Source organism: Aureobasidium namibiae, assembly GCF_000721765.1.
Source record: "Aureobasidium namibiae CBS 147.97 unplaced genomic scaffold scaffold_7, whole genome shotgun sequence".
NCBI lineage: Eukaryota > Fungi > Ascomycota > Dothideomycetes > Dothideales > Saccotheciaceae > Aureobasidium > Aureobasidium namibiae.
The window spans coordinates 561,157-582,974 of record NW_013581202.1 but is presented as its reverse complement, the minus strand read 5'-3'; the positions used below and the strand labels follow the sequence as shown (position 1 = coordinate 582,974).

Below are 21,818 nucleotides of genomic sequence, written 5' to 3'. Positions count from 1 at the left end.
TGAGGTGAGCAGTTTTGACAACAATCTCAACCGCTATAACGATAAGGCTTCTTCCACAGGGCAACTAAGGCTGGTACTAAACTGATCAGACTCGCTCAAACGTCGGCGCGAGAAGTATCTTCGCAAAAGTGTATCACAAATGTTGGAGTGTCCGTCTCAACGTCTTGGTCACCATTGCGACCGCCGCGCGATCTCGTCTCGTTTATGCTGAGCATTTTTACAAGTGCCGCAGACTTCAGTCCCCCACCACGGTCAAAAAGTGCGGCGGCTGTTGACCTCTGAAACACACGACTTTCGCCGATTCGCTGGATCAATCTGTCAGCACATTTTGTTCTTTTTTTTCTCCTTCTCTGTTTTTCCGTTCGAGGACCCCGCCCTGCTCTTACATTCCCCACCTATCCAAAACTTGGCTACGAGACGCTCAGCTAGCTGATCCTGCGCATGAGCATGGGCGAGATGACTTTCGATCTTGAAGACGACCATGTCGCGGAGTCATTACCGGCGGACGGGATCTCGCAGTCGGAACGCTGGCGCTGCACTGTAGCTGTCCGCAAATGACCACAGCTATGAACAAGGTAATTGTCAACTCATGTCGGTCGCATGCTCGATCCACCTCGTGTCGGTGTCTGCATGTGAGATGACACCCAGTGCTGCTGTTTTTGGGTCCGCAGTGTCACGACCTGCAGAAGGAAAAAAGACTCGACAGGCAAGCGATTGAAATTATCATGGTGACACGCTCCGACATCCCGAGAGTTGCTTCTTGGCCTGCATCCGCACACGGCACGGAGCATGAAGGAAGCGAAAGATGCCACCCTTACCTTTCTTCATGTTCCCCAAATAGCTGCCTTTCCTCTCCCGGGTACCTGCAACAAAAGTCACACATTCCTTGCCTGTTCCTGTCCCGTCTTTTCAGGGCACACGAGCATCACGACGAAAACAAAAACTCAAAAAGATCTGTAAAAAGAATTACTGCCCATGCAGCGACAGGGTTGACAAAGGTCTGCATTGATGTAAGTGCTCGGTCGGGTACGAATGAATCAGGTACCCTGCAGCTTTCCAAGATTTTCTGACCTCCTTTTCTTACGTCTGCGTTTTCAATCATGTTATGATGACCCCTCGCTTGGATGCGTAAAGAGGTGGACCAAGGATACTATCTGCAGTAGGTTTCTATACATGTTCGGCCGTAAGTCATCGCATGCAGAGCCGATCGAAATGTATGATTCTGCAAGGCTACCCTCCTCGCTTCGCTGAAGAAAACGAGTACGGAATACGTCTTGACCGCTCTCTGGAAGCAGAAAAGCAGGAAGCAAGAGGCACGCACATGTGCAGTAAGCAAGCAGAGGGAAACTGAGATAAAGTCGCATGATGTTCCATCCCAGGCATCAAGAATGGCTCCAGCCAATGGAGATGCCGAATTCACCCATCTAAGCCTCGGCCACAATCTTCGCTGGGCTTCTATAAGGACTCGGCTATCAGGGTTGCCATGCATTATATATTAACTGTAGACTCAGTTAATATTCACTGCGGCGTAGAGCTTGGAGCAGCTGAGTATTGCGCTGGCCAGGCATCTGTGGCGCATACATCGCATTCTGCAGCGATCAAAGCCGAGATTCATCACTCCATCGTCCATGGTTAGACAGCCACGATCTATCTTCTCTCCCGATACCTCGGGCATACCGACGATCATTATACAGCTGTTTGGGATACATATTCCACATTGCGATGCAGAGCTAGACAACATCTCGATCTGACCTGGGCGTACCTCAGGTGACAACTCGGAAGGCAGTCAATACCATCAAGTGATATCACAATCGAACACGAGGACTATCTGATGGTAGATCTGATGATAGAGTGAAACAACACGACGTCACTCGCGTTTCGCAGCACTCTGCGAGACCAACCTCACCACGTTAACGTGGCTAGCAGATTAGAAACAGAACAATCGTCATATGAGAAGATCACTTTCTATAATTGAAGCAAAGACCCTTAGAAACAGACGTTGATATCTGCCAAAGCCTGAATATCCATGAGACGTGAAACGAACATTTCGGCATCGAGTTCTTTTCTTTGCTTTTCGTTCCGCAAAAGATACTCCACCCACGGCAGAGAGAGATATCACGATTGTAACGTGTGAAGCAAATCATTGCATCACTACAGAAACACGGAAATAATCGTTTCTTCGTGGTAGTTCAGAGAGGGTCTCTTTTGCGCAGTTACAACGGCCGGCTTTTGATTGTCGCTGCCTCTTTGGTTTGATTGTTGCCCCTCCCTATTAACGGTTTTTTGGTCGTCTGGCTTGCAGCTTTGCTGATACAACAAATGCGAAAACAGACTCCAGCCTCCACCCCCTGTCATCAAACTCTTGCCATAGCAACAAGATGGATTTGCAAGAACGAACAAGGGCAGAGATGCGAAGTGACAAAGGGGCCGAGAATAAGGCGCTTCTAATGACTTGTCTAAATCTATGATTTTTTTTTTGTTCCGCGTGGTTGGCATCTATGCCGCCTGTTCACAAACGCTCTCTTCCCTAGAGCAACAATGCCATGGTTACCCTCCCCATCTACTGCACCAACGCATCCTTGATGGTAATCTCGACCTTGCCAGTTGCCTTGTCAAACTTCTTCATCGTCACGCTGCGCATGTCACGCACGATCCAAGTCGCGCCTGCCTCCTGCAGTTGTTGCACTGTATGCGTGGTTGCCAACGCGACGACCTTGTAACCCGCCGCTATACCGGCACGCACACCCGCGGGAGCGTCCTCGAGCACCAGGACATCATCGCCGTGAACATTCAAGCGCTGCGTGCCCAGCTTGTAGCACGCGGGGTCCGGCTTGCCCTTTGCGACTTGCTCGGCGCTGACCAAGTGCTTGGGTGTAGCTAGACCCATTACCTCTAGCCAACCCGTGACCAAAGGCTCAGTGCCCGAAGTCACGATTGCCCAGGGTGCAGAGACCTGCTCAAGGGATTCGAGGATGGATCGGCTGCCTGGGATTTCGACGGCGTCGTGGCCCCATTTCTTGGGGATGGCGCCTTCTGCCGCGCAGACGTCTAGTCATGTTAGCATCGAGGGACGTAGACTCTGGGCGAGACATGTGCGCGTGTGGTGGGTGGTGGTGGAGTAAGCGTGGAAAAGAAAAATGTCTAGTCATGTCGTGATGGATGTGTGGGTGTGTAGAGTGGTGCAAAGGTGGGTTGCGTGGTTTTGCCCGTTTGTCCAGCCTTTCCGACGTGATGGACGCGTTGATTGGAAGTGTTTCTGCTCGAGGTTTCATATTTTGGCCGCAAATCCTGAGACATACAAAAAGCCGTTATAGGCAAGCTGAGGAGGGTACGGGATGTGAGTGGGACTTGGGCAGAGCCATCGAGAGACATGTATAACGCTCGAGTGGAGAGCCCGATCACTCCACTTTGCTCTAGTTCTTCTTGGATACAGGTACCCTGTGACAGCATATCTGTTCCGCGATGGATAGATTGCCCGGCTGGTGTGGTCCCCTCATGTTGGTTGGTCGATTTGAGAGTGAGCATTTGACTGATCGTCCCGAGCCCGTTTGCCCTCACGACAAGGATTCAAGAGTAGATAATGATGGCCAGGGATTGCAACTTCGGTGATTGGGATGGGTGGTGCACAGGATGTAGAGGGACAAAAGAAAGAAGGGATTTACGTACACTCCCAGTTGGCGAGTTTAGGCTCCAAGATCTCCAGCACGTCAATTGAGCGTCTTCCGTGAGAGGTGGCAAGGATGACTTCAGGATCCACGCCGATTTCCTTGCCGATTTGATGCCAGTGTTTGACGATTGCATTGGTGCTGTCGATGATCGTCCCATCCATATCGAAGAGCTGTGAGTCGAGTCAGCACATGTCAATTGGAAAACCTCACTTGATAGAAACCCGATTCATTTGGTCACATCAATGGTCACATCAAGTCAGGTCCCTTTTCCTGTTCCTAGGGGCCTGCGAGATAAAGAAACGGATTACTCACCAATGCTGAGAACGAGTGCACCTCAGCAGGCGCGGAGAAGTTGTATTCATCAAGGTGAGGCATTATGAGATATAGCTTTCAAGGCTTGTCGTATCAACTGTAAGGCGCTGTTGTTCTTGTTCGATCTTTTGCGGAGTAGTATATATATGTCTATGCGCGCATTTGTTGAAAGCAAAAACGAAAGAGTCACTCATACTGTACCGCTTATACGGCTTATACGCCATTCGGAAGCTGACCTAATCAGGACGAGCCGCCTATAGGCAAGCGACCATCCCATAAGAAATAAGCAGTCCTTGGATGTGTGTGTACACTGTTTTGGCTACCACAGATCGAGTCATATCAAGTGTCTTCTGGCCAGAGTATAGTGTTGAATTGGAATTATTTGCCAACTTCATCTGTCGTGCCTCATACTCTCGCTTCGAGACAGGGTCGCACTGTCAACAAGCATTCATTACTCTCAAGGCGATATAACATGCTACGCAATGAGTAAGTCGTACTATAGCTGAGCAGACTGATACTCTTAGTCACTCATGGAGCCTCTGTCATGTCTATGTCATGTTCGTATGCTATATGGTACTGTTACATCGACTTTTCGTTCTTTCATGTGCTCGAATCCGAACCTGCTCTCAGAATACCATAGACCGCGTCGCCTCCACGTACTTTCAATGAATGACAAGAGACGACGAGACGATACACATCGACACAGAGGTCAAGAGTCAAACCTTGATCTAGGGGTACAGCACATTCTGATATGACATGATACCTCTTGGAACAAGCATCAAAAAATATTGACAAGCCATTCTTAGTTCAAGGCCGGGTATCTCGTTAATAGGTGTATGCAACCAACATGTAAAAAGGAACAGATAGACAACTCCGTACGCACTAGCGACCATGCCCAGAAAGAAACCACTTTTCCCGCTCCCTTTTTACGACTGCATTGCCGTGTCGTCGTTAGCAGCATCACCCCAGAGACCCTCAAGCTTGAACTCCTTGGCCCATTCAGTGACAATCTCCTTCTGATCACCAACAAGACCGGTGCTGTCGCTGTTACCAGGGGTCTTCTTACCCTCCTTGGCGAGTTGTAGCGTCGGTGCGTCCATCCAGCCTTGGATGCGACCATCTCTCCAGTCAGTGACGACGGTCTGTGCGGCAGCGTGCATGTTGGGGACACCGCCCTTTCCGAGACGGCCACGCTTGCGAGCGACCTGGACAAGGAAGTTTGAGGTGAGATCACCATTGGCGGTCATCAAGGCAGGGAGACCGTAGACATCCAACAGCTTCTGGAAGCCATCGGGGCTGGCACTGAGACGCTTGAGAAGCAGGGTGACAGCAGGGACGGGGTCGTCGATCTCCTTTGGTGGGACAGCGTTGAGCAGGATCAGACGGGCTTGCTCCTCGGTGCGGTTGGCCTTTGCACCCTCAGCGGAGGAGGGGAAAACGATACCAGGCGAGTCGAGAAGCTTCAGCTTGCTGTCAATCTTGACCTCGCGCAAGCTGGTTGTGACACCGGCCTCAGCACCAGTAGGGCAGTTGCCCTTCTTGCCAAGTTGAGAAGTCAAAGCGTTGATAACGGAGGACTTTCCAACGTTGGGGTATCCAATAACACCGACGGTGATAGCACGCTTGAGCTGGGAGGAATGGGCGTAGGTCTTGAGGGCGCGGAAGAGCGTCTCGGAGGTGCCCTTGACGGTCAAGGCCTTGTGATCGAAGGTACGGGCGTTGGCAGCCGAGTTGGCGGCACGGAGAGGGAGGGTAGGGAAGGAGCGACGGAGGTGGATGAGCCAGTCCTTGAGGACTTGAGGAGGAATGAGATCAATCTTGTTGAGAACAAGGATCAGACGCTTGTTGTGTCCAGCCTCTGCAGCCATGATCTGTCTCTCGACCTCCTTTGATCGTGTTCCGTTGGGATCACGAGCGTCCAGAACGTACAGGACAACGTCAGCCTGCTCGATGACATTCTTGAAGACCTTGTCGAATGCACGGCGGGAAGAGTCCTTGCGAACGGCAGGGGCGTTCATAGTCTGTTCCTCGCCAGCAACGTCGTCGTCGGACATGTCCTCGTCCATGTCATCCTCATCCTCCTCGGCTTCGCCATCAAAGTCCTGTGCGCGAGCGCGTGCTGAGGCGAGCAGAGCAGCCATAGGGTTTGAAGCGTCCTCGTCCATAGCATCATCGTCGTCGTCCATGTCGCTGAGATCAATGTCGTCGTCATCCTCGGCAGCGGCGACCTGGTCAATATCCTTGACGTCGATGCCCTCGCGACGGGCCTTTGCCAACAGACGGGCTCTCTGCTTCTCCTCTTCCTTCCTCCTCTTTGACTCTTCAATCTCGTCGAGAACCTTTTGCTTGAAGGGGAACAGGTTAGGAATACCCGGGTCCTTCTTGATCTTAGACCTCCATTCTGGGTTCTAGAGAGGGCACAATCAGTACTCGAGTGGTGGAAGAGCGCAGTGGAAAAGTTGACGAACGTTTTTCGCTTGCTTGCGGAGCTTTCTTTGTTTCTCGGCAGACTTTTTCTGAATGCTGTTGCGCAGGCGCGTTGAAGTGCGCTTTGAAATGGGCTTTCCGACCTTTGGCATTGTAGATGATGTGTGGTCGAGGATGTGGGCAAACAAAGTCGAGTATTCAAAAGTTGGCGGGCTCAAAAAAATGTATGGGCAAGAGACGCGGAGAAGAGCAGGTGCAAACGCCGGCCTCCGCTCTTGCCCTGTGCCAAGCAAGTCCGCTCCGCATGGATGATGGCGCATGCGCGAGCTCCAGCCTCCAGTCGCAGTCGCAGTCGGTCATAGCCAGCAGCATCCCTGTCCGTCTCCTTCCAGACACGCAACAACTTCCCAATCGCCCAACTCGTCGCTCCTTCCACGCTTGCTCACAATCCTCTGCATCCCTTCCCTCTGTCCACTCTCAGCCTGTGACACCTCGGTCGACACCCGCATCCACATCCACCATGTCGCTATTCTGGTCCACCCCTCTAGACATAGACATCGTACTCGAAGATGCCGACGAACGCGCCATGGTCGACGTCAAGATGGATAAGAACCGTCGCGAGAAGGCCCCCCTATATCTAGACGGCGAGAGTGTCAAAGGCGCCGTCACCGTCCGCCCGAAAGACGGCAAGCGTCTAGAACACACCGGCATCAAGGTCCAATTCATCGGCACAATCGAAATGTTCTTCGACCGCGGAACCCACCACGAGTTCCTGTCCATGCAAACAGAACTTGCCGCTCCCGGCGACCTTCAACATCCTCAGACCTTCCCCTTCACCTTCAAGAACGTCGAGAAGCCGTACGAGAGTTACTCGGGCATCAATGTCCGTCTACGCTACTTTGTGCGTGTCACCGTGAGTCGCCGTATGCAGGATGTCGTGCGCGAAAAGGATCTCTGGGTCTACTCGTACCGCATGCCACCGGAGACCAACAGCGTCATCAAGATGGACGTCGGTATTGAAGACTGCCTGCACATTGAATTCGAGTACAGCAAGAGCAAATACCACCTGAAAGATGTTATTGTCGGCCGCATCTACTTTTTGCTGGTCCGTCTGAAGATCAAGCACATGGAACTCAGTATCATCCGTCGCGAGACCACTGGTGTGCCGCCGAATCAATACAACGAAAGCGAGACGCTCGTGCGCTTCGAGGTATGCACCTCTCTACCAAAATCTAATCCTAGCATCTTACTGACTCGCTCTCCAGATCATGGACGGCTCACCATCTCGCGGCGAAACAATCCCCATCCGTCTCTTCCTCGGCGGCTTCGACCTAACGCCAACCTTCCGCGAAGTAAACAAGAAATACTCGACGCGCTACTACCTCTCCCTCGTCCTCATCGACGAAGACGCCCGCCGCTACTTCAAGCAAAGCGAAATCGTCCTCTACCGCCAAGCGCCAGAGGGCGTCGAGGCCGCCCAAAGGCAGGCCAAGGAAATACAAATGAGCTGAAGCCAGACGCCCCATCGTGATCTCTCTTTGCAGCTATGAACAGTCGGTAGTGGAAAAGGAGCCGGAAGGGACGGTCATGGTGGGACCTGGTAATAACATTCCAAAGATACAGGACGACGATAGTTGTTTCTATTGTGAAGCAAGATTTTGGCTCCATGCGGGCCAAGAAGAAAGCTATATTTGCGCGAGGAAGCGAGGCGTTCATTGGCGTCTCCTGAGGGTTGGTTAAGGAGAGAAGTGGAAGACATATGAGCGAGAATCTTCCAGGCAACAGCACATGTTGCCGCACCATGTTGTGTTCGTTCGGACAAGAACGAGATGCACCATTTCACACGTGTCTGATGTAAACATGTAAATACGAATTGTCCTTTCTTCTTTTGTTCATCATCATTGACATAATATGGCTATCTATCATAAGGAGGCTATCTCCTGAAAGAAAAAGGTATCAACAAGAAAGTGTAAAACGCCGGATATCGCCCCTTTTCAATCCCATGTACGCCGCCCCTTTTGTAAAAGTCGTGCAAGATTGAGAAATCGCTCAATCTGCTCTTCTAAACCTCGTTGCTGGGGTAGACGACCTTGTTGCTGCCGACAAAGTCCTCCTTGATGGCACGCATGCTGACGAAGCGGGCCAACAGGTTAGCACTGCCAGCCTTGTCGTTGGTACCACTGGCTCTGGCACCACCGAAGGGCTGCTGACCGACAACGGCACCGGTGCTCTTGACGTTGATGTAGAAGTTACCGGCTGCGTTGCGGAGGGCCTCCTCGGCGAAGCGGATGGCGTAGCGGTCCTGAGCAAAGACTGCACCGGTCAGAGCGTAGTCGGACGAGGCGTCGATGTCCTTGCAAATGTTGGCAAAGGCGTTGGGTGCGGCATCGTCGTAGACGTAGACAACCAAGACGGGACCGAAGAGCTCCTGCTTGAGTAGAGGGTGGGCAGGGTTCTTTGTGGCGTAGATGGTGGGGTGGATGTAGTAGCCCTTGGAGCCGTCGTGCTTGCCACCGACGAGCAACTCGAGCTCAGAGTCGTTCTTTGCGTCGTCAATGACCTTGCTCAGCTTGTCGAAGCTGCCTTGGTGGATGACGGGGCCGATGAAGTTGGAGTAGTCCTCGGGGTCACCGATCTTCAGCTTCTCGGTCTCGGAGATCAGACCCTCCTTGACGCTGCTCCACAGCGATGCAGGGAAGTATGCGCGGGACGTGGCAGAGCACTTTTGGCCTTGGTACTCGAAAGCACCTCTGACGGTGTTGATTACGGCGTTGCTGACGTCGGCAGAAGGGTGGACAAGGTGGAAGTTCTTACCACCGGTCTCACCGACGATGCGTGGGTAGCCCTGGTAGCGGCCCTCGGCGACACCGTTGGCGATCTGGCCGTACAAGCTGCGGAAAACGGAGGTAGAACCGGTGAAGTGGAGAGCAGCGAACTGACGGTGGGCGAGGACAACCTTGGTCACCTCGGCAGCATCGCCAGGAATGAATTGAATGACACCCTCGGGAAGACCAGCCTCGAGAAGGATCTTGTAAAGAAGGTAGTTGGAGGCCATGGCCGAAGGAGAAGGCTTCCAGACAACGACGTTACCCATGAGAGCAGGGGCACAAGCAAGGTTACCACCGATGGCGGTGAAGTTGAAGGGAGACACGGCGTAGACGAAACCCTCGAGAGGGCGGTACTCGACTCTGTTCCAGACGCCGGGCGAATTGTGCGTAGGCTGGTGGGCGTATGTGTCTTGGGCGTACTGGACGTTGAAGCGGAGGAAATCGCACAGCTCAGCGGCAGCATCGATCTCGGCCTGGTATGCGTTCTTGCCCTGGCCAGCCATGGTTGCGGCCATGATCTCGTAGCGGTACTTGCCAGCGATCAGGTCGGCGGCCTTTAGGAAGACGGCGGCACGGTCGGCAAAGGGGAGGTTCTCCCATGCGGGCTTAGCAGCCAGAGCAGCATCGATAGCGGCCGAGACATCCTGGGAAGAGGCGTTGGCGTAGGACGCAACAGAGTTGGCGTGGGCCGAGGGGTCGGACTGTGAGAGCTTGGTCTGGTTCGAGATCTGGCATTGCGTCTTAGTCTTTTGTTCGCGTGTCTTCGATGACGGTCGTTCTTACGGTCTTGCCAGCAATAACGACGGGTACATTGACGGGAGCTTGCTGTCTGAAGCTCTTGAGAGCAGCTGCGAGCTTTTCACGATCCACGGTGCCTCTAGAGTAGGTAGGCTTCACCAAAATGTCAGACATGCTCCTATAGCTTCCTGGATACACAAAACCTACGTTGGGCTCGTTGTTCACGGCAGGCACCTTGAAGGTCGCGATGGTGCGAGTGTTCTTGATGCCATTGGCGAGAGATGGCGTCTTGGGAGCCTTGAGGTAGCTCTGGAGAGTGATTCTGGCGGCCATGGTAATGAGCGACTGACAGATGACTGATATGACAGAGGGAGAGGGACAAAGGACAGACTCTGACAATGTCAAGACAGCTCCATTTATTTATCTGGCTACTTTCGCATCACCGATGGTCTATACGGCTTGCTTCGGCTAACAGCGGCTCTCATAGCCCCACGCCTGGCCGCGCTCAAGCTCCCCCGAGTGATCGAGGCCAAGACGCTGGTCGCTCCGTACCCAAGTCACAGCCAACACTTCCAGATCATACAAGTCTGAACGCGTGCAGAGAGTAACTATTTACAATGAACGAGAATGAACAAGACAACAAACCACAATTTGTCGGCTGGACAATTGGTCGAGACAACACAAAAACGGCGCATGTCGAGAGATGCACACAAGCCGTGATTGACCGGAGAACCCGCTGACGCCAGAATATACACAGAATGCTGCAAAATAAAGGTCCGACCTATACCATAACCTTTCAAGTCATTTCTTCGTAATCGAGACTTTGCATGGGCTATCGGAACTCGACAGCACCAACACAGCCACGATCTTCTACATGCACCAACTCAAGCTGTTGATATCTGGTATAAAGGTCAGCGTTGTTCTCGTCGTATAGAGGGATTGACATACTTTTCGCTGCGAGAGTGGAAGTAGATTCCAGACACAGAACCATTGCGCTGGTTGAAGCAGATGTAGTAGAAGCCTTCAAAGCTAGCTCCGGTGATGGATTTGACCTTGTGATCTGGGACCAAGAAGTACTCTTTCCATCTCATAAACAGATGCTCGCGCTGTGCATAGTCCTGGCATGTGAAGTTGGGCGATTTGGCGTGCTTAGCAAGAGGTTTCCAGGGTGGAAAACGAGCCCAATGTTGCATGTCGACCTTTTCTGTAGAGCCCCATTCTGGATGTGCAGTGCGGAACGAATGTTTGGTACCGATGATCTCGCCTTCGAAATACGTGGTTAACGTCGGATGGTCGTCGGTAAGCCCTGGGTACTGTTAGCGGGACGAGCAGGGAAGTTTGTGAGTACACCCTTACCTTGAATACGCAAGTAGCCGCACACAAACGACTCTTCCATGTCGACATGCTTGATCTCAACCTGCACATCGTAGGTTTGACGATCCGACTGTTGTGTTCCTCGAAACTTGCTACCCGATTGGAAGAAGGAGGACGTCAAACAAGGTATCAGCTGATCAGACACGACATCAGCGGCTGTGGGTGTATGCATCTCAACGTGTTACGAACCCTTTTTCTGCTAAGAGGATAACTCGAAGGAGTGGGAGAGGACCGGACCGAGGTTGGAGGTGTGACTCGCGATTCTGTCTCTTTCGTGTCGTCGTTTACGGGACTGGAAGGGGTTGGCAGACGCGCCTCTTTTGAGAGGCTGTCTTCGTCCAAGTCCATGGGTTTCGTGGGTGGTTCGGGCATGGTCGTCGGCTGTGGATCTTGATCCTCCTCAGGCGTGGGCATCTGCGCGACGGGATCGGTTACAAGATTGCGACTCGATTCGGAGGTTGGCAGAACATTGTTCTCTGATTGTGTAGTGATTGACCGGTCCTCTGGCGGGCAAGTCGCGTGAGTTGGACTGGATGTGGAGATGTCGAGCGTGGGTGTGGGTGATGTTTCGTCATGTTCGTCATGGGGCGTGGGCATATTGCGCGATTGAGACCAGGCAGAAGAAGAAGAATGGATGGCTATCGGACTACAGAGAGAGTTCAGGTATGGGGGCGAGAGAGACAAAGGTAGCACGCAGGTCAGTCAACTAGGAACATCGGAAGGTTAATGCAAGAGAAGGGCAGTGATTGGTCTGCAAAAGTGTGAACAGGAAAGAAGTCACCATCCTCGACGCTGCATTTGCCAAGCCGACTCGAGGGCCTTCCGGGGAAAACCTTGGTGTCTCGTGTCTCGTAGGCCTGGCCCGAGTCTGAAGGGTCCAACTTATCCAGTCGCCGTCCTGCCTGCATCCTGCACCCGTGCGTAGCCGTGAGATTCGCGCTTTGAACATGACTTCTTTATTTTGCTTGTCAAACTTCTGAGATACCTTGCTCATGTCGTAGGTCAACTCTGATCTCTTGTCAGAGCTTCACCTGATTGACGCGTCTGCTGGAACATCAAACTGTCGGTCCTTAGCCTTGTAGGATCGTCGGATTCTTGCGACGACCGGTCACGACCTTTTTGAAGAACCCCAGATAGATGTTTTCTGTCATAAGCAATCGTGATAATGGTGATTTTGAACACGCCAACGCCGAAACTCCTTCCGTCTAGCCAGGAGCCATACCGAGGAGCTTAGATGGGCTTGATCTGTATACTCTGTGAGCAATAGCACTCGTCGACAAAGACGTCTTGTCTACACATACCTTGAAGTGAAGAGCGATCAAAGAAAAGACAAGGGCCTTGAGATCTTGCACAAGGTAGTAGAAAACGCGCAGGCCTTCGGGGTCTTCCGATTCGTTAACGTCGACAAGAGATCCGATCTTAGCCGTCTAAAATATGCATCAGTATGTTGCACCGGTAGACATGATTGTCGCAAAGCGTACCTCAAATGAGATGTGGTCGTTGCCTAGGCGAATTTCAAGCTCCTGTCTGCCGTCTTTGTTCTTTTGTGGCCACTTGGTGTCGTCCTCCCTATTAGAGCATCAGATCAAACCTCTTGATAGCACACATGTCAAGACTTACTTGAGAATCTCACTGTCCTTGATGATGCGCTTGATCTCTTCGATCATGAGCGAGCTCACACACACTGGCACTTTGTCAGACAAGCTTACTGTCGGAATTTGGCCTGACATACTCTCTTTGCGGATCAATGAGTCGTTGCGGTAGTTGGAGTTGTTGGCATAACGCGCCGAAGCAGACCTGCCATCACCCAGGGCGCGGAAATCAAACTCTTGGATACGGTCAGTGAGGGCGCAAAAGCAGCATGTAGTCAGGCTAGATACCCAGAAACTCATGTCCGAATCTACCGGAGTGGCCTGAGCTGTGACGGTATTAGTGATGGCGCGGGAAAATAATTGTTTCTTGTGCATGTTGAAGAAAGCCTGAGGGGGAGAAGCAATGAAGACACAGAGCATTTACAGCTAGACCGGGATGACACTCACTAGTAGCGCAAGTAGAAGGACTCGTTGCTCGCCATGATGTGTTGATATGTTTGTGGTGCGACGGGGTCAAATGTCCAGGACGGCGTTGGCAGGCGATGGAGCAGATGGCTCAAACAGGCCTAGTCGGTCGGTCGGGGGTGTGTAAACGTAGCCCAAGGACGGACAGCTCCTGAGCAACCAACAATTCACACCCTTGTCCCCGACCCTCTCTGCATCTCGTCAATTCCCGACAGCTTTGTACTTGTCTCCTACGTCGTCGTCGCTCCGGTCAAACTCTCTTCGCCCTCACTCTCGCTGCGCCCGACAAGTCTGCTCGCAGGACAAGAAGGCTAGGCCATCTGCAACACCGCCAGGACAACTCTCCTTCTTTTCGCACCACGCGTGCATGGTCCATCGATAGACATCCGAAACAATGGCGACTTTTCTCGACAATGCATACAGCTTGGTCCACCAAGACAACACGGCCGACCAGCCCTCGCAGCAGGACCTCAAGAACCAGCTGGAAAAGGGTACCGATGAGACCAAGCAAGAGACCATGAAGCGCATCTTGACAATCATGCTCAACGGCGACCCAATGCCCCAACTACTCATGCACATCATCCGTTTTGTCATGCCGTCCAAGAGCAAGGCCCTGAAGAAGCTGCTATACATGTACTACGAGGTCTGCCCCAAGCATGACGCTGGCGGCAAGTTGAAGCAAGAGATGATTCTGGTTTGGTAAGGACACTGTTCTAGCTTTCTGCAAAATTTCAAGTGGTCGCTGACTGCGCGCAGTAACGGTATCCGCATGGACCTGCAGCACGCCAACGAGTACATTCGCGGCAACACTCTTCGTTTCCTCTGCAAGCTTCGCGACGCCGAGCTCATCGAGCCCCTTCTTGCCCCTGCTCGTCAATGTCTAGAACACCGTCACTCATACGTTCGCAAGAATGCCGTCTTCGCCATTGCTTCCATCTACCAACACAACGAGGCCCTCATGCCCGATGCTCCCGAGCTTCTCCAAGCTTTCCTCGAGTCCGAAAGTGACGCTACTTGCAAGAGAAACGCTTTCGCTGCTCTGATCTCTATCAGCCATGATCAGGCTCTCGAGTACCTGAGTTCCGTCTTCGAGGGCATCCCCAACGCTGACGAACTGCTTCAACTTGTTGAGCTAGAGTTCATTCGCAAGGATGCAGTCACTAATTCTCAAAACAAGGTTGGTATGCTGGACAGTCCACAACGAGCCGTTCTGACTGTAAACAGGCACGCTATCTTCGTCTGATCTTCGACCTTCTCGAGGCCAAGGAATCCACCGTCGTCTACGAGGCCGCATCTTCGCTCACAGCCCTTACCGGCAACCCCGTCGCAGTCAAGGCAGCCGCTGCCAAATTCATCGAGCTGAGCATCAAAGAGTCGGATAACAACGTCAAGCTCATTGTCCTGGAAAAGGTCAACCAGCTGCGTCGCGTCAACGAAGGCATTCTCGACGACTTGACCATGGAGATCTTACGCGTGCTGTCTAGTCCCGATCTCGATGTCCGTAGAAAGGCTCTCAGCATTGCCATGGACATGGTCTCGAGCAAGAACGTTCAGGAGGTCGTTTTGCTTCTCAAGAAAGAATTGTCCAAGACAGTCGACGAGCAATACGAGAAGAACAACGAGTACCGTTCTTTGCTCATCCACTCCATCCACCAGTGCGCCATCAAGTTCTCCGAGGTCGCAGCCAGTGTTGTTGGTTTGTTGATGGACTTTATCGCCGACTTCAACAACGCTTCCGCGGTCGATGTCATCCAATTCGTCAAGGAGGTCGTCGAGAAGTTCCCCAAGCTCAGGGGTGCAATTGTTGGACGTCTGGTCTCCACCCTCAGCGAAGTCCGTGCTGGTAAAGTCTACCGTGGCTCTCTTTGGATCATTGGAGAGTACTCTCTGGAAGCCAACGACATCCGCGAAGCCTGGAAGCACATTCGCGCAAGTCTGGGAGAGATTCCTATCCTCGCTTCTGAACAGCGCCTTCTCGAGGAACAACCCGACGGCGAGCTCAACCTGGCCGATCAAGTCAATGGTAACTCGAAGGCTGCCCCCTCAGGCTCACGAAAGGTTCTCGCCGATGGCACATACGCGACCGAGAGTGCTCTAACCAGTCAATCTGCTGTCAAGGCCAAGCTGGAAGCAGTCAAGGCTGCACAAAAGCCCCCATTGAGGCAGCTCATTCTCGATGGTGACTACTACCTTGCCAGTGTTCTTGCGTCTACTTTGACCAAGCTTGTGATGCGACACAGCGAGATCTCGGAAGACCAAGCTAGAACAAACGCTCTCCGTGCTGAGGCTATGCTCATCATGATTTCCATCATTCGTGTTGGACAATCGCAATTCGTCAAGCATCCTATTGACGAAGACTCAATCGATCGCATCATGTCCTGTGTCAGATCACTGGCAGAGTTTGCTCAGAAGCGTGAGCTCGAAAACGCCTTCCTCGACGACACCAGGAAAGCGTTCAGGGATATGGTTAATGTTGAGGAAAAGAAGCGTGCCGAGAAGGATGCTCTAAGCAAAGCCAAGAACGCGATCCAGGTTGATGATGTGGTTTCCATCCGCCAACTCAGTAAGAAGAACGCCGTCGATGGCGCCGACGAGATCCAACTTGACCTAGAAAAGGCTACTGGTGGTGACTCTGCAACAGAAGATCTCAGCTCCAAACTCAGCCGTGTGGTGCAGCTTACTGGCTTCTCGGATCCTGTCTACGCCGAGGCATATGTTCAAGTTCACCAATTCGACATCATCCTTGACGTTTTGCTCGTCAACCAGACTCAGGACACTTTGCAGAATCTTTCAGTAGAGTTTGCTACTCTGGGTGATCTGAAGGTTGTCGAGAGACCCACAACGCAAAACTTGTCACCACTGGATTTCCTTAATGTTCAGGCCACCATCAAGGTATCTTCCACAGACACTGGCGTCATCTTCGGAAACGTCGTATATGAGGGCGCTTCATCAACGGACCAGAATGTCGTCATTTTGAACGACGTCCATGTCGACATTATGGATTACATTCAACCAGCTCAATGCACAGAGACACAATTCAGAACCATGTGGACTGAATTTGAGTGGGAGAACAAGGTCAACATCAACACCAAGATGCCAGCTGGCAAGGGTCTACGCGACTTTTTGAAGGGACTGATGAAGGTCACAAATATGAGCTGTCTAACACCGGATGCCAGTCTCAGTGGAGATTGTCAGTTCTTGAGTGCGAATCTCTATGCGAGAAGCGTTTTCGGTAAGTTGATAACGACATTCCATTGCGGCAAACAAAGCTAACAAGAACTAGGCGAGGATGCGTTGGCCAATCTCAGTGTTGAGCAAGAAGGTGATGATGGTCCCGTCACCGGGTTTGTGCGGATAAGAAGCAGATCGCAGGGACTGGCTCTCAGTCTCGGCTCACTCAAGGGCTTGAACAAGATTGGCGACTATGTTTGAGATGATTCAATGATGCAAGATACAGCGGCCCGAAACTCGTTACGGTCGCCGATTGGAGAGGTAGTAATAGAAGCTACTGGGTGGCCAGGGGTTGATCTTGTCGACCACGTCTGTATGGACGGGATCGTTACAGGCAGGCTACGGCGTAACAGAAAAGTAGATCGGTAGCATGCAGGGATACTATTTGTCTTTTTTCCAATCTGCATGCAGATACTCTGAACTCCCGCAATGGTCTCTTGAGCAAAAGAAAAAGAGATTGTTGGACTACGCACGACCTGAGAGCTTTGAGCCCCGTAAAATGGCAAAAGAATATGCTCTCCATCAGGGAATCGAACCCTGGTCTCCCGCGCTTGACGAGAATTTACTCCTGACAAGCGGAAATCATGACCACTAGACCAATGAAGATGAGCCAGCTGGGCTGGTATTGGTGGATGAGATGGAATCAGAATCAATCTCTATATAACAGCTTATCGGAGTCCATCGACATTGAAGCCATCTACGCCATGTAGCGCGTGTCCAAGCGTGTAGCAACATCCCCGAAGCAGCAGCTAGAGATACGGTCGTCGCTGCGTGTCCGATGCCATCAACGTGCCTTTGCGCAGATGCAGTGTGATAGCCCGATAATCGGCCATGTATTGGCCTATTGGGGCACCCAAAACATATGCTGCTTCTAAGCACGTAGTCCGCAGCATCAACTCACCCGACCACGATGATGCCGACAAGCTCGCCATCACACCACTCTCGCCTGATGCTGGACAACTCACTCCCCTGGTCTTGGAACACGAACAGACTCCTATCGAGCACACACTCGCAGCAACACCCCCCGCGGACGAACACAATGCCATAGAAGAGCAGGAAATAGTGGACATAAAATCATCCCGTGCTGGCAACATATTCACAACCGTCACCGCTTCGTCGCTTAGTGTATGGCAAACGAAGCCCACCGCTCTGTTAGCTACCGTCACAAGATCCAATCATTCGCTCGATACCTATGGTCCGAATACTTCTCTCTTGCTGCGCCCCGACGCCCTTATAGTCATTGTGCAGACCAAGAAAGGCTTTCTCATCACCTACTCTTTGGCCGTCGACCCAGCTGCTCGCGTATATCAAACATCCATATACACGCCTTCAGGATCACATGTTCGACGACCGAGCAATGAGGCATATAGTAAGAGACCGCATCTCGTCCCTGAGGGCGGACCTGCTGAAGGGGAAGGAATCAAGGAAGTCAGTGTTCGCTTCCGTATGGTAATCCGGATAGACGCCGGTATCTCGCAAGCCCTCGTTCTCGACGATGAGCTCGTCGTGACAACTGTCAAGCCTGCAGCTGTTCAATGCATACGTTGGACGCCGGACAGCTCAGGCTCTTCTCACAATACTGAGCTTCTCAAACGAATGACTTGGCTCGTTGGAAAACCTTCGGTGGTAGACATGTCATACGACAGACCCATGAACCTTCACACATGGGTGACCGATGATGGAAGAGCATATGCTGTACAACGGTTGTCTGCAACGAGTGCCGACTCTGCGAACCACAAAAGTCTGTTCAAGGGTTTTTGTTTCCACACCCCAGACCATGAAGGTCTCTTCGCGACAAGATCTGCAATCAACGCTCGCTTTTCCCTGGTAGCCATCGGCTGTTGTAACGGCACAATCCAAGTATACTCTGCAAAGGACTACCTAGGCAACATTCCCCGGTCGCACGAGCTTAAGCTCCCCGTATCAGAAGCATCCACCGGTAATCTGAATTTCTTGAGCTGGTCTCCGGATGGATACTGTCTGTTTGCTGGGTATGATAGAGGATGGGCAATGTGGAGTGTCTACGGCAAGCTTGGTGCCAACACTTTCGGTGCAGACCGATCGATGTCAGAGGCGAATGACGAAGAATGGCTTTGCGGCGTGCGCGCTGGTTTCTGGGTCGGGGGTGGCGCGGAAATATTGCTCCTTGGACCCGGCAGACGCGAGCTGCATGTCGTCGAAATGATGCGTAGCAGTGTCACAAGCTGCTTCACAATGTCGAATATTTCCAGATCCCTCCTTCAAGGAAGCACTAGCTTGATGCTGTATAAAGGGTTCGAGACTTCGGATCATACAACCATCTCTGGCGACATCTCCTTATGGCAGACAGTACAAGTGCCACAGGCATATCTTGCATATCAATGGCCTCTTCGGCTCAGCGTTGTCTCTTCTGATGCAAGATATCTTGCCGTAGCTGGAAGACGAGGTCTAGCGCACTACAGTGTTGGCAGTGGGCGCTGGAAAACGTTCGAGGATCCGATCGCCGAAAGCAGCTTCACCGTACGAGGTGGTATGTGCTGGTGGCAACATATTCTTGTCGCTGCCGTGGAGTCTGGAAGTAGCTACGAGGTACGTTTTTCATCATGATCGATTGATCAGTTACTGATGGAATAGGTTCGTCTGTATTCGCGTGAAAAGACCTTAGCCAATTCTCAAGTACTACACTCCGAGATATTGGCATACCCGGTTGTTTGTATGGCCACATCTGGCGAAGATTCTCTGTTGGTGTACACTTACGAGAACGTTCTGCTCCATTACATCTTCGTCTCGTCATCTAAATCAGTCAAATTGGCACAAGTTGGTCAGATCGCCTTCCATGGTATCATTAGAGCTCCACCACGTGTTCGTGCCATCAGCTGGATTCTTCCTGAGGAGCAACGAGGTATGCTCTAGATTTTCGACTGTTTCTCTCAGCTCGCTAACGCTCTTCAGACAATGGTGATCCCTCCCACGACGTTGCCACAGCCTCTGTACTCTTTCTAGTCGATGCTAAGTTGGTATTGCTACAGCCTTCAGCAAACGAACATGGCGAGCTGAAGTATGATATGCGCGTTATTGCTCACAATGTGGAGTTCTATACGCTGGCCAGAGAACAACTGCCTTCCACTACACCGCCAGGTCCTCTAGAAGACAATTCTGAAGCCAACTATCTTCCTGTTGGTGCTCTGGGTCATAGCTTGCGTGACTCTCTGTGGTATTTCGATGGGAAATCAATGCACGCATGGCCCGACGTCCTCGATGTGCTTTCTTCTGCTCTCACAGAGCATGGACGTGAGGTTGCGCCCACTGTTGCTATAACGACTGACTTTTATCCGTTATCTGCAATTGTGGAAAAGGGACTGCTTACAGGCCTCGAATCGGATTTGGTTCAACGTCGCGATATCAATTTTGCGTTCTATCGTCTGAATCCACGGACTCACTTGTCGATACCATCACTTCTGCGACATCATCTTGCCCAGTACGACTCACCTGCCGCGCTCCATCTTTCGCACTCTTATCAGAAACTCCCTTACTTCAACCATGCCTTGGAAGTGCTCCTGCATGACGTTTTGGATGACGAGGTCGATGCCCCTCCTGAATCATTTGAGGCAGCGCTTCTTCCCGGCGTATTGTCCTTTCTCTCTTCATTCCCGACTTACCTCGACATTGTAGCTGGGTGTACACGGAAGACAGAGCTGCGAAGCTGGAAAACCTTGTTCCGATACCTTCCCCCTGTCGTCGAACTGTTCGAAGAGTCACTACAAAAAGACATGCTAAAGACAGCAGGCAGTTATCTGCTCATCCTGCATGCGTTTGACGAAGGCAGCTTCAGCACGCGTCAGATATCTACTCTCTTCAACCGAGCTACAAAGGAGGGTGATTGGGATCTTTGCAAAGAGCTCGCGCGTTTCTTGGTGGGCATTGATGAGACAGGAAACCTGCTGAAGACAGTGCTTGCCAGAGCTGGGCTGAGGGATGCCGAGCCTCGCAACGGCTATAGCTCCTCGGACGAAGACATTACCGGGCCAGCTCGAGAAGCTATCATGTCCAATGGTGTGGCAGGTGTGACACCTCACGGGTCTGGAAGCAGTAGCAACGGCAGCATCATCAATGCTGGTCGTGATCAAGGTTCATCTGCACAAGATTATTTCGCCGATCCGGCGAGATACGCTTGAGGAAAAGGTATCCCTGTCAAGTCACGAACGAATCTTATCGTAGGGCTGCAGATTCATGGGACTTGTGTACCATTTCTCATACTGGACACTGTCAAGTGCATGGAGATTGGCGCATACCGTGTATTTTAAGCAGGGGAAATCGAAGATGATGCTCGAACCATGACGCCCAAAAGTAAACAAGGAAACTTGAAGCGAGGTTGTCTGCTTTGGGGAAAAGGGCTTTTGAATGAGGGGAGCCACCGAAATTTGTTCGTATCTCAATCACAACACGTTGTTGAAGCGTTGCGAGTGATCTATTGACATGCAATAAAGCAGCTCATTTTGATCAGTATCAGCTTGCATTGCTTGCAGACATGGCGCCGTCAGTTGTGGCAGTGACGAGTTGGACAGGATCGAAGGAGCTGAAGGTTTGACGCTCGCGTGGTGACCTCGTGCATGCATGTCGAAGCCGAAAGCTTGGTATGCAGCTCCTTCCTCCTTCCCGTGTGCTATAGTTTGTAACTCGAATACCTCTCTCACGGTCTTGTCACGAAGATGAGAACGCAATGCTTACTACAGAAATGCAGCATTGTTCTTCAGATAGAGCAGTGTCCGAAGACATACGATATAACATTGCTTCTCAATGGAATAAGCTTGTCTCTCGAGACTACTGTGCATTCTCATAGCTACCTGCGTTAAAAACTTCGGCGCATGGGGAGGCTGCATACACTGCCCTGCCCATCCGCTTTCGGAAAATGGAGAAGCTTCGGTCATCTCCCACCTGTCCTTTGCTCAGATCTAACACTTCCAACCGATCCTGGTATAATCCTCGTCATTACGCATCGACCGGTGTACCTCAAATGCCCATTCTTGGCCATTCTCTCATTCGGGGTGCCTGGTGTCACGCAACCAGCTCAGAGGATGGAGCTACGTATGTGGCAGCGCTGTAATGCTGGCTGTCATTCGAATCGAAGGGGTTACTTCACCGTACATTCGACATACATTCTGAAGGTTTACTGTTAGGTTTATAAGGTGAGGAGAATGCTACCA

The 21,818-nt window shown here is 51.8% G+C and overlaps 8 protein-coding genes across 8 annotated transcripts; 3 read left to right on the top strand and 5 right to left on the bottom strand.

The window, feature by feature from the left end:
- Positions 1 to 2,560: 2,560 nt before the first annotated feature.
- On the bottom strand, positions 2,561 to 4,043 carry M436DRAFT_45203 (HAD-like protein; the record flags this gene model as incomplete). Its single annotated transcript, XM_013572530.1, has 3 exons — positions 2,561 to 3,048; positions 3,667 to 3,838; positions 3,981 to 4,043. 3 exons carry the CDS (start codon positions 4,041 to 4,043, stop codon positions 2,561 to 2,563), a joined length of 723 nt encoding a protein of 240 aa, XP_013427984.1.
- Positions 4,044 to 4,906: 863 nt separating this feature from the next.
- M436DRAFT_44719 (uncharacterized protein) lies at positions 4,907 to 6,727 on the bottom strand (the record flags this gene model as incomplete). Its single annotated transcript, XM_013572452.1, has 2 exons — positions 4,907 to 6,388; positions 6,449 to 6,727. The coding sequence occupies 2 exons, from the start codon at positions 6,725 to 6,727 to the stop codon at positions 4,907 to 4,909; spliced, it is 1,761 nt and encodes a 586-aa protein (XP_013427906.1).
- A 200-nt stretch (positions 6,728 to 6,927) lies between these two features.
- Positions 6,928 to 7,918, top strand: M436DRAFT_45609 (vacuolar protein sorting-associated protein 26; the record flags this gene model as incomplete). Its single annotated transcript, XM_013572610.1, has 2 exons — positions 6,928 to 7,617; positions 7,673 to 7,918. 2 exons carry the CDS (start codon positions 6,928 to 6,930, stop codon positions 7,916 to 7,918), a joined length of 936 nt encoding a protein of 311 aa, XP_013428064.1.
- A 551-nt stretch (positions 7,919 to 8,469) lies between these two features.
- Positions 8,470 to 10,306, bottom strand: M436DRAFT_81303 (1-pyrroline-5-carboxylate dehydrogenase; the record flags this gene model as incomplete). Its single annotated transcript, XM_013572833.1, has 3 exons — positions 8,470 to 9,963; positions 10,019 to 10,126; positions 10,181 to 10,306. 3 exons carry the CDS (start codon positions 10,304 to 10,306, stop codon positions 8,470 to 8,472), a joined length of 1,728 nt encoding a protein of 575 aa, XP_013428287.1.
- Positions 10,307 to 10,805: 499 nt separating this feature from the next.
- M436DRAFT_63235 (uncharacterized protein) lies at positions 10,806 to 11,944 on the bottom strand (the record flags this gene model as incomplete). Its single annotated transcript, XM_013572669.1, has 4 exons — positions 10,806 to 10,872; positions 10,922 to 11,279; positions 11,330 to 11,480; positions 11,537 to 11,944. 4 exons carry the CDS (start codon positions 11,942 to 11,944, stop codon positions 10,806 to 10,808), a joined length of 984 nt encoding a protein of 327 aa, XP_013428123.1.
- A 633-nt stretch (positions 11,945 to 12,577) lies between these two features.
- Positions 12,578 to 13,421, bottom strand: M436DRAFT_72279 (Mago nashi protein; the record flags this gene model as incomplete). The annotated part of the gene is made up of 7 exons (XM_013572751.1): positions 12,578 to 12,592; positions 12,649 to 12,774; positions 12,829 to 12,916; positions 12,968 to 13,031; positions 13,080 to 13,175; positions 13,228 to 13,265; positions 13,387 to 13,421. The coding sequence occupies 7 exons, from the start codon at positions 13,419 to 13,421 to the stop codon at positions 12,578 to 12,580; spliced, it is 462 nt and encodes a 153-aa protein (XP_013428205.1).
- A 377-nt stretch (positions 13,422 to 13,798) lies between these two features.
- On the top strand, positions 13,799 to 16,836 carry M436DRAFT_81300 (Coatomer, beta subunit; the record flags this gene model as incomplete). The annotated part of the gene is made up of 4 exons (XM_013572832.1): positions 13,799 to 14,103; positions 14,161 to 14,581; positions 14,629 to 16,636; positions 16,688 to 16,836. 4 exons carry the CDS (start codon positions 13,799 to 13,801, stop codon positions 16,834 to 16,836), a joined length of 2,883 nt encoding a protein of 960 aa, XP_013428286.1.
- Positions 16,837 to 17,466: 630 nt separating this feature from the next.
- On the top strand, positions 17,467 to 20,789 carry M436DRAFT_44742 (uncharacterized protein; the record flags this gene model as incomplete). The annotated part of the gene is made up of 3 exons (XM_013572456.1): positions 17,467 to 19,203; positions 19,249 to 19,516; positions 19,567 to 20,789. 3 exons carry the CDS (start codon positions 17,467 to 17,469, stop codon positions 20,787 to 20,789), a joined length of 3,228 nt encoding a protein of 1,075 aa, XP_013427910.1.
- Between the last annotated feature and the right edge of the window lie 1,029 nt (positions 20,790 to 21,818).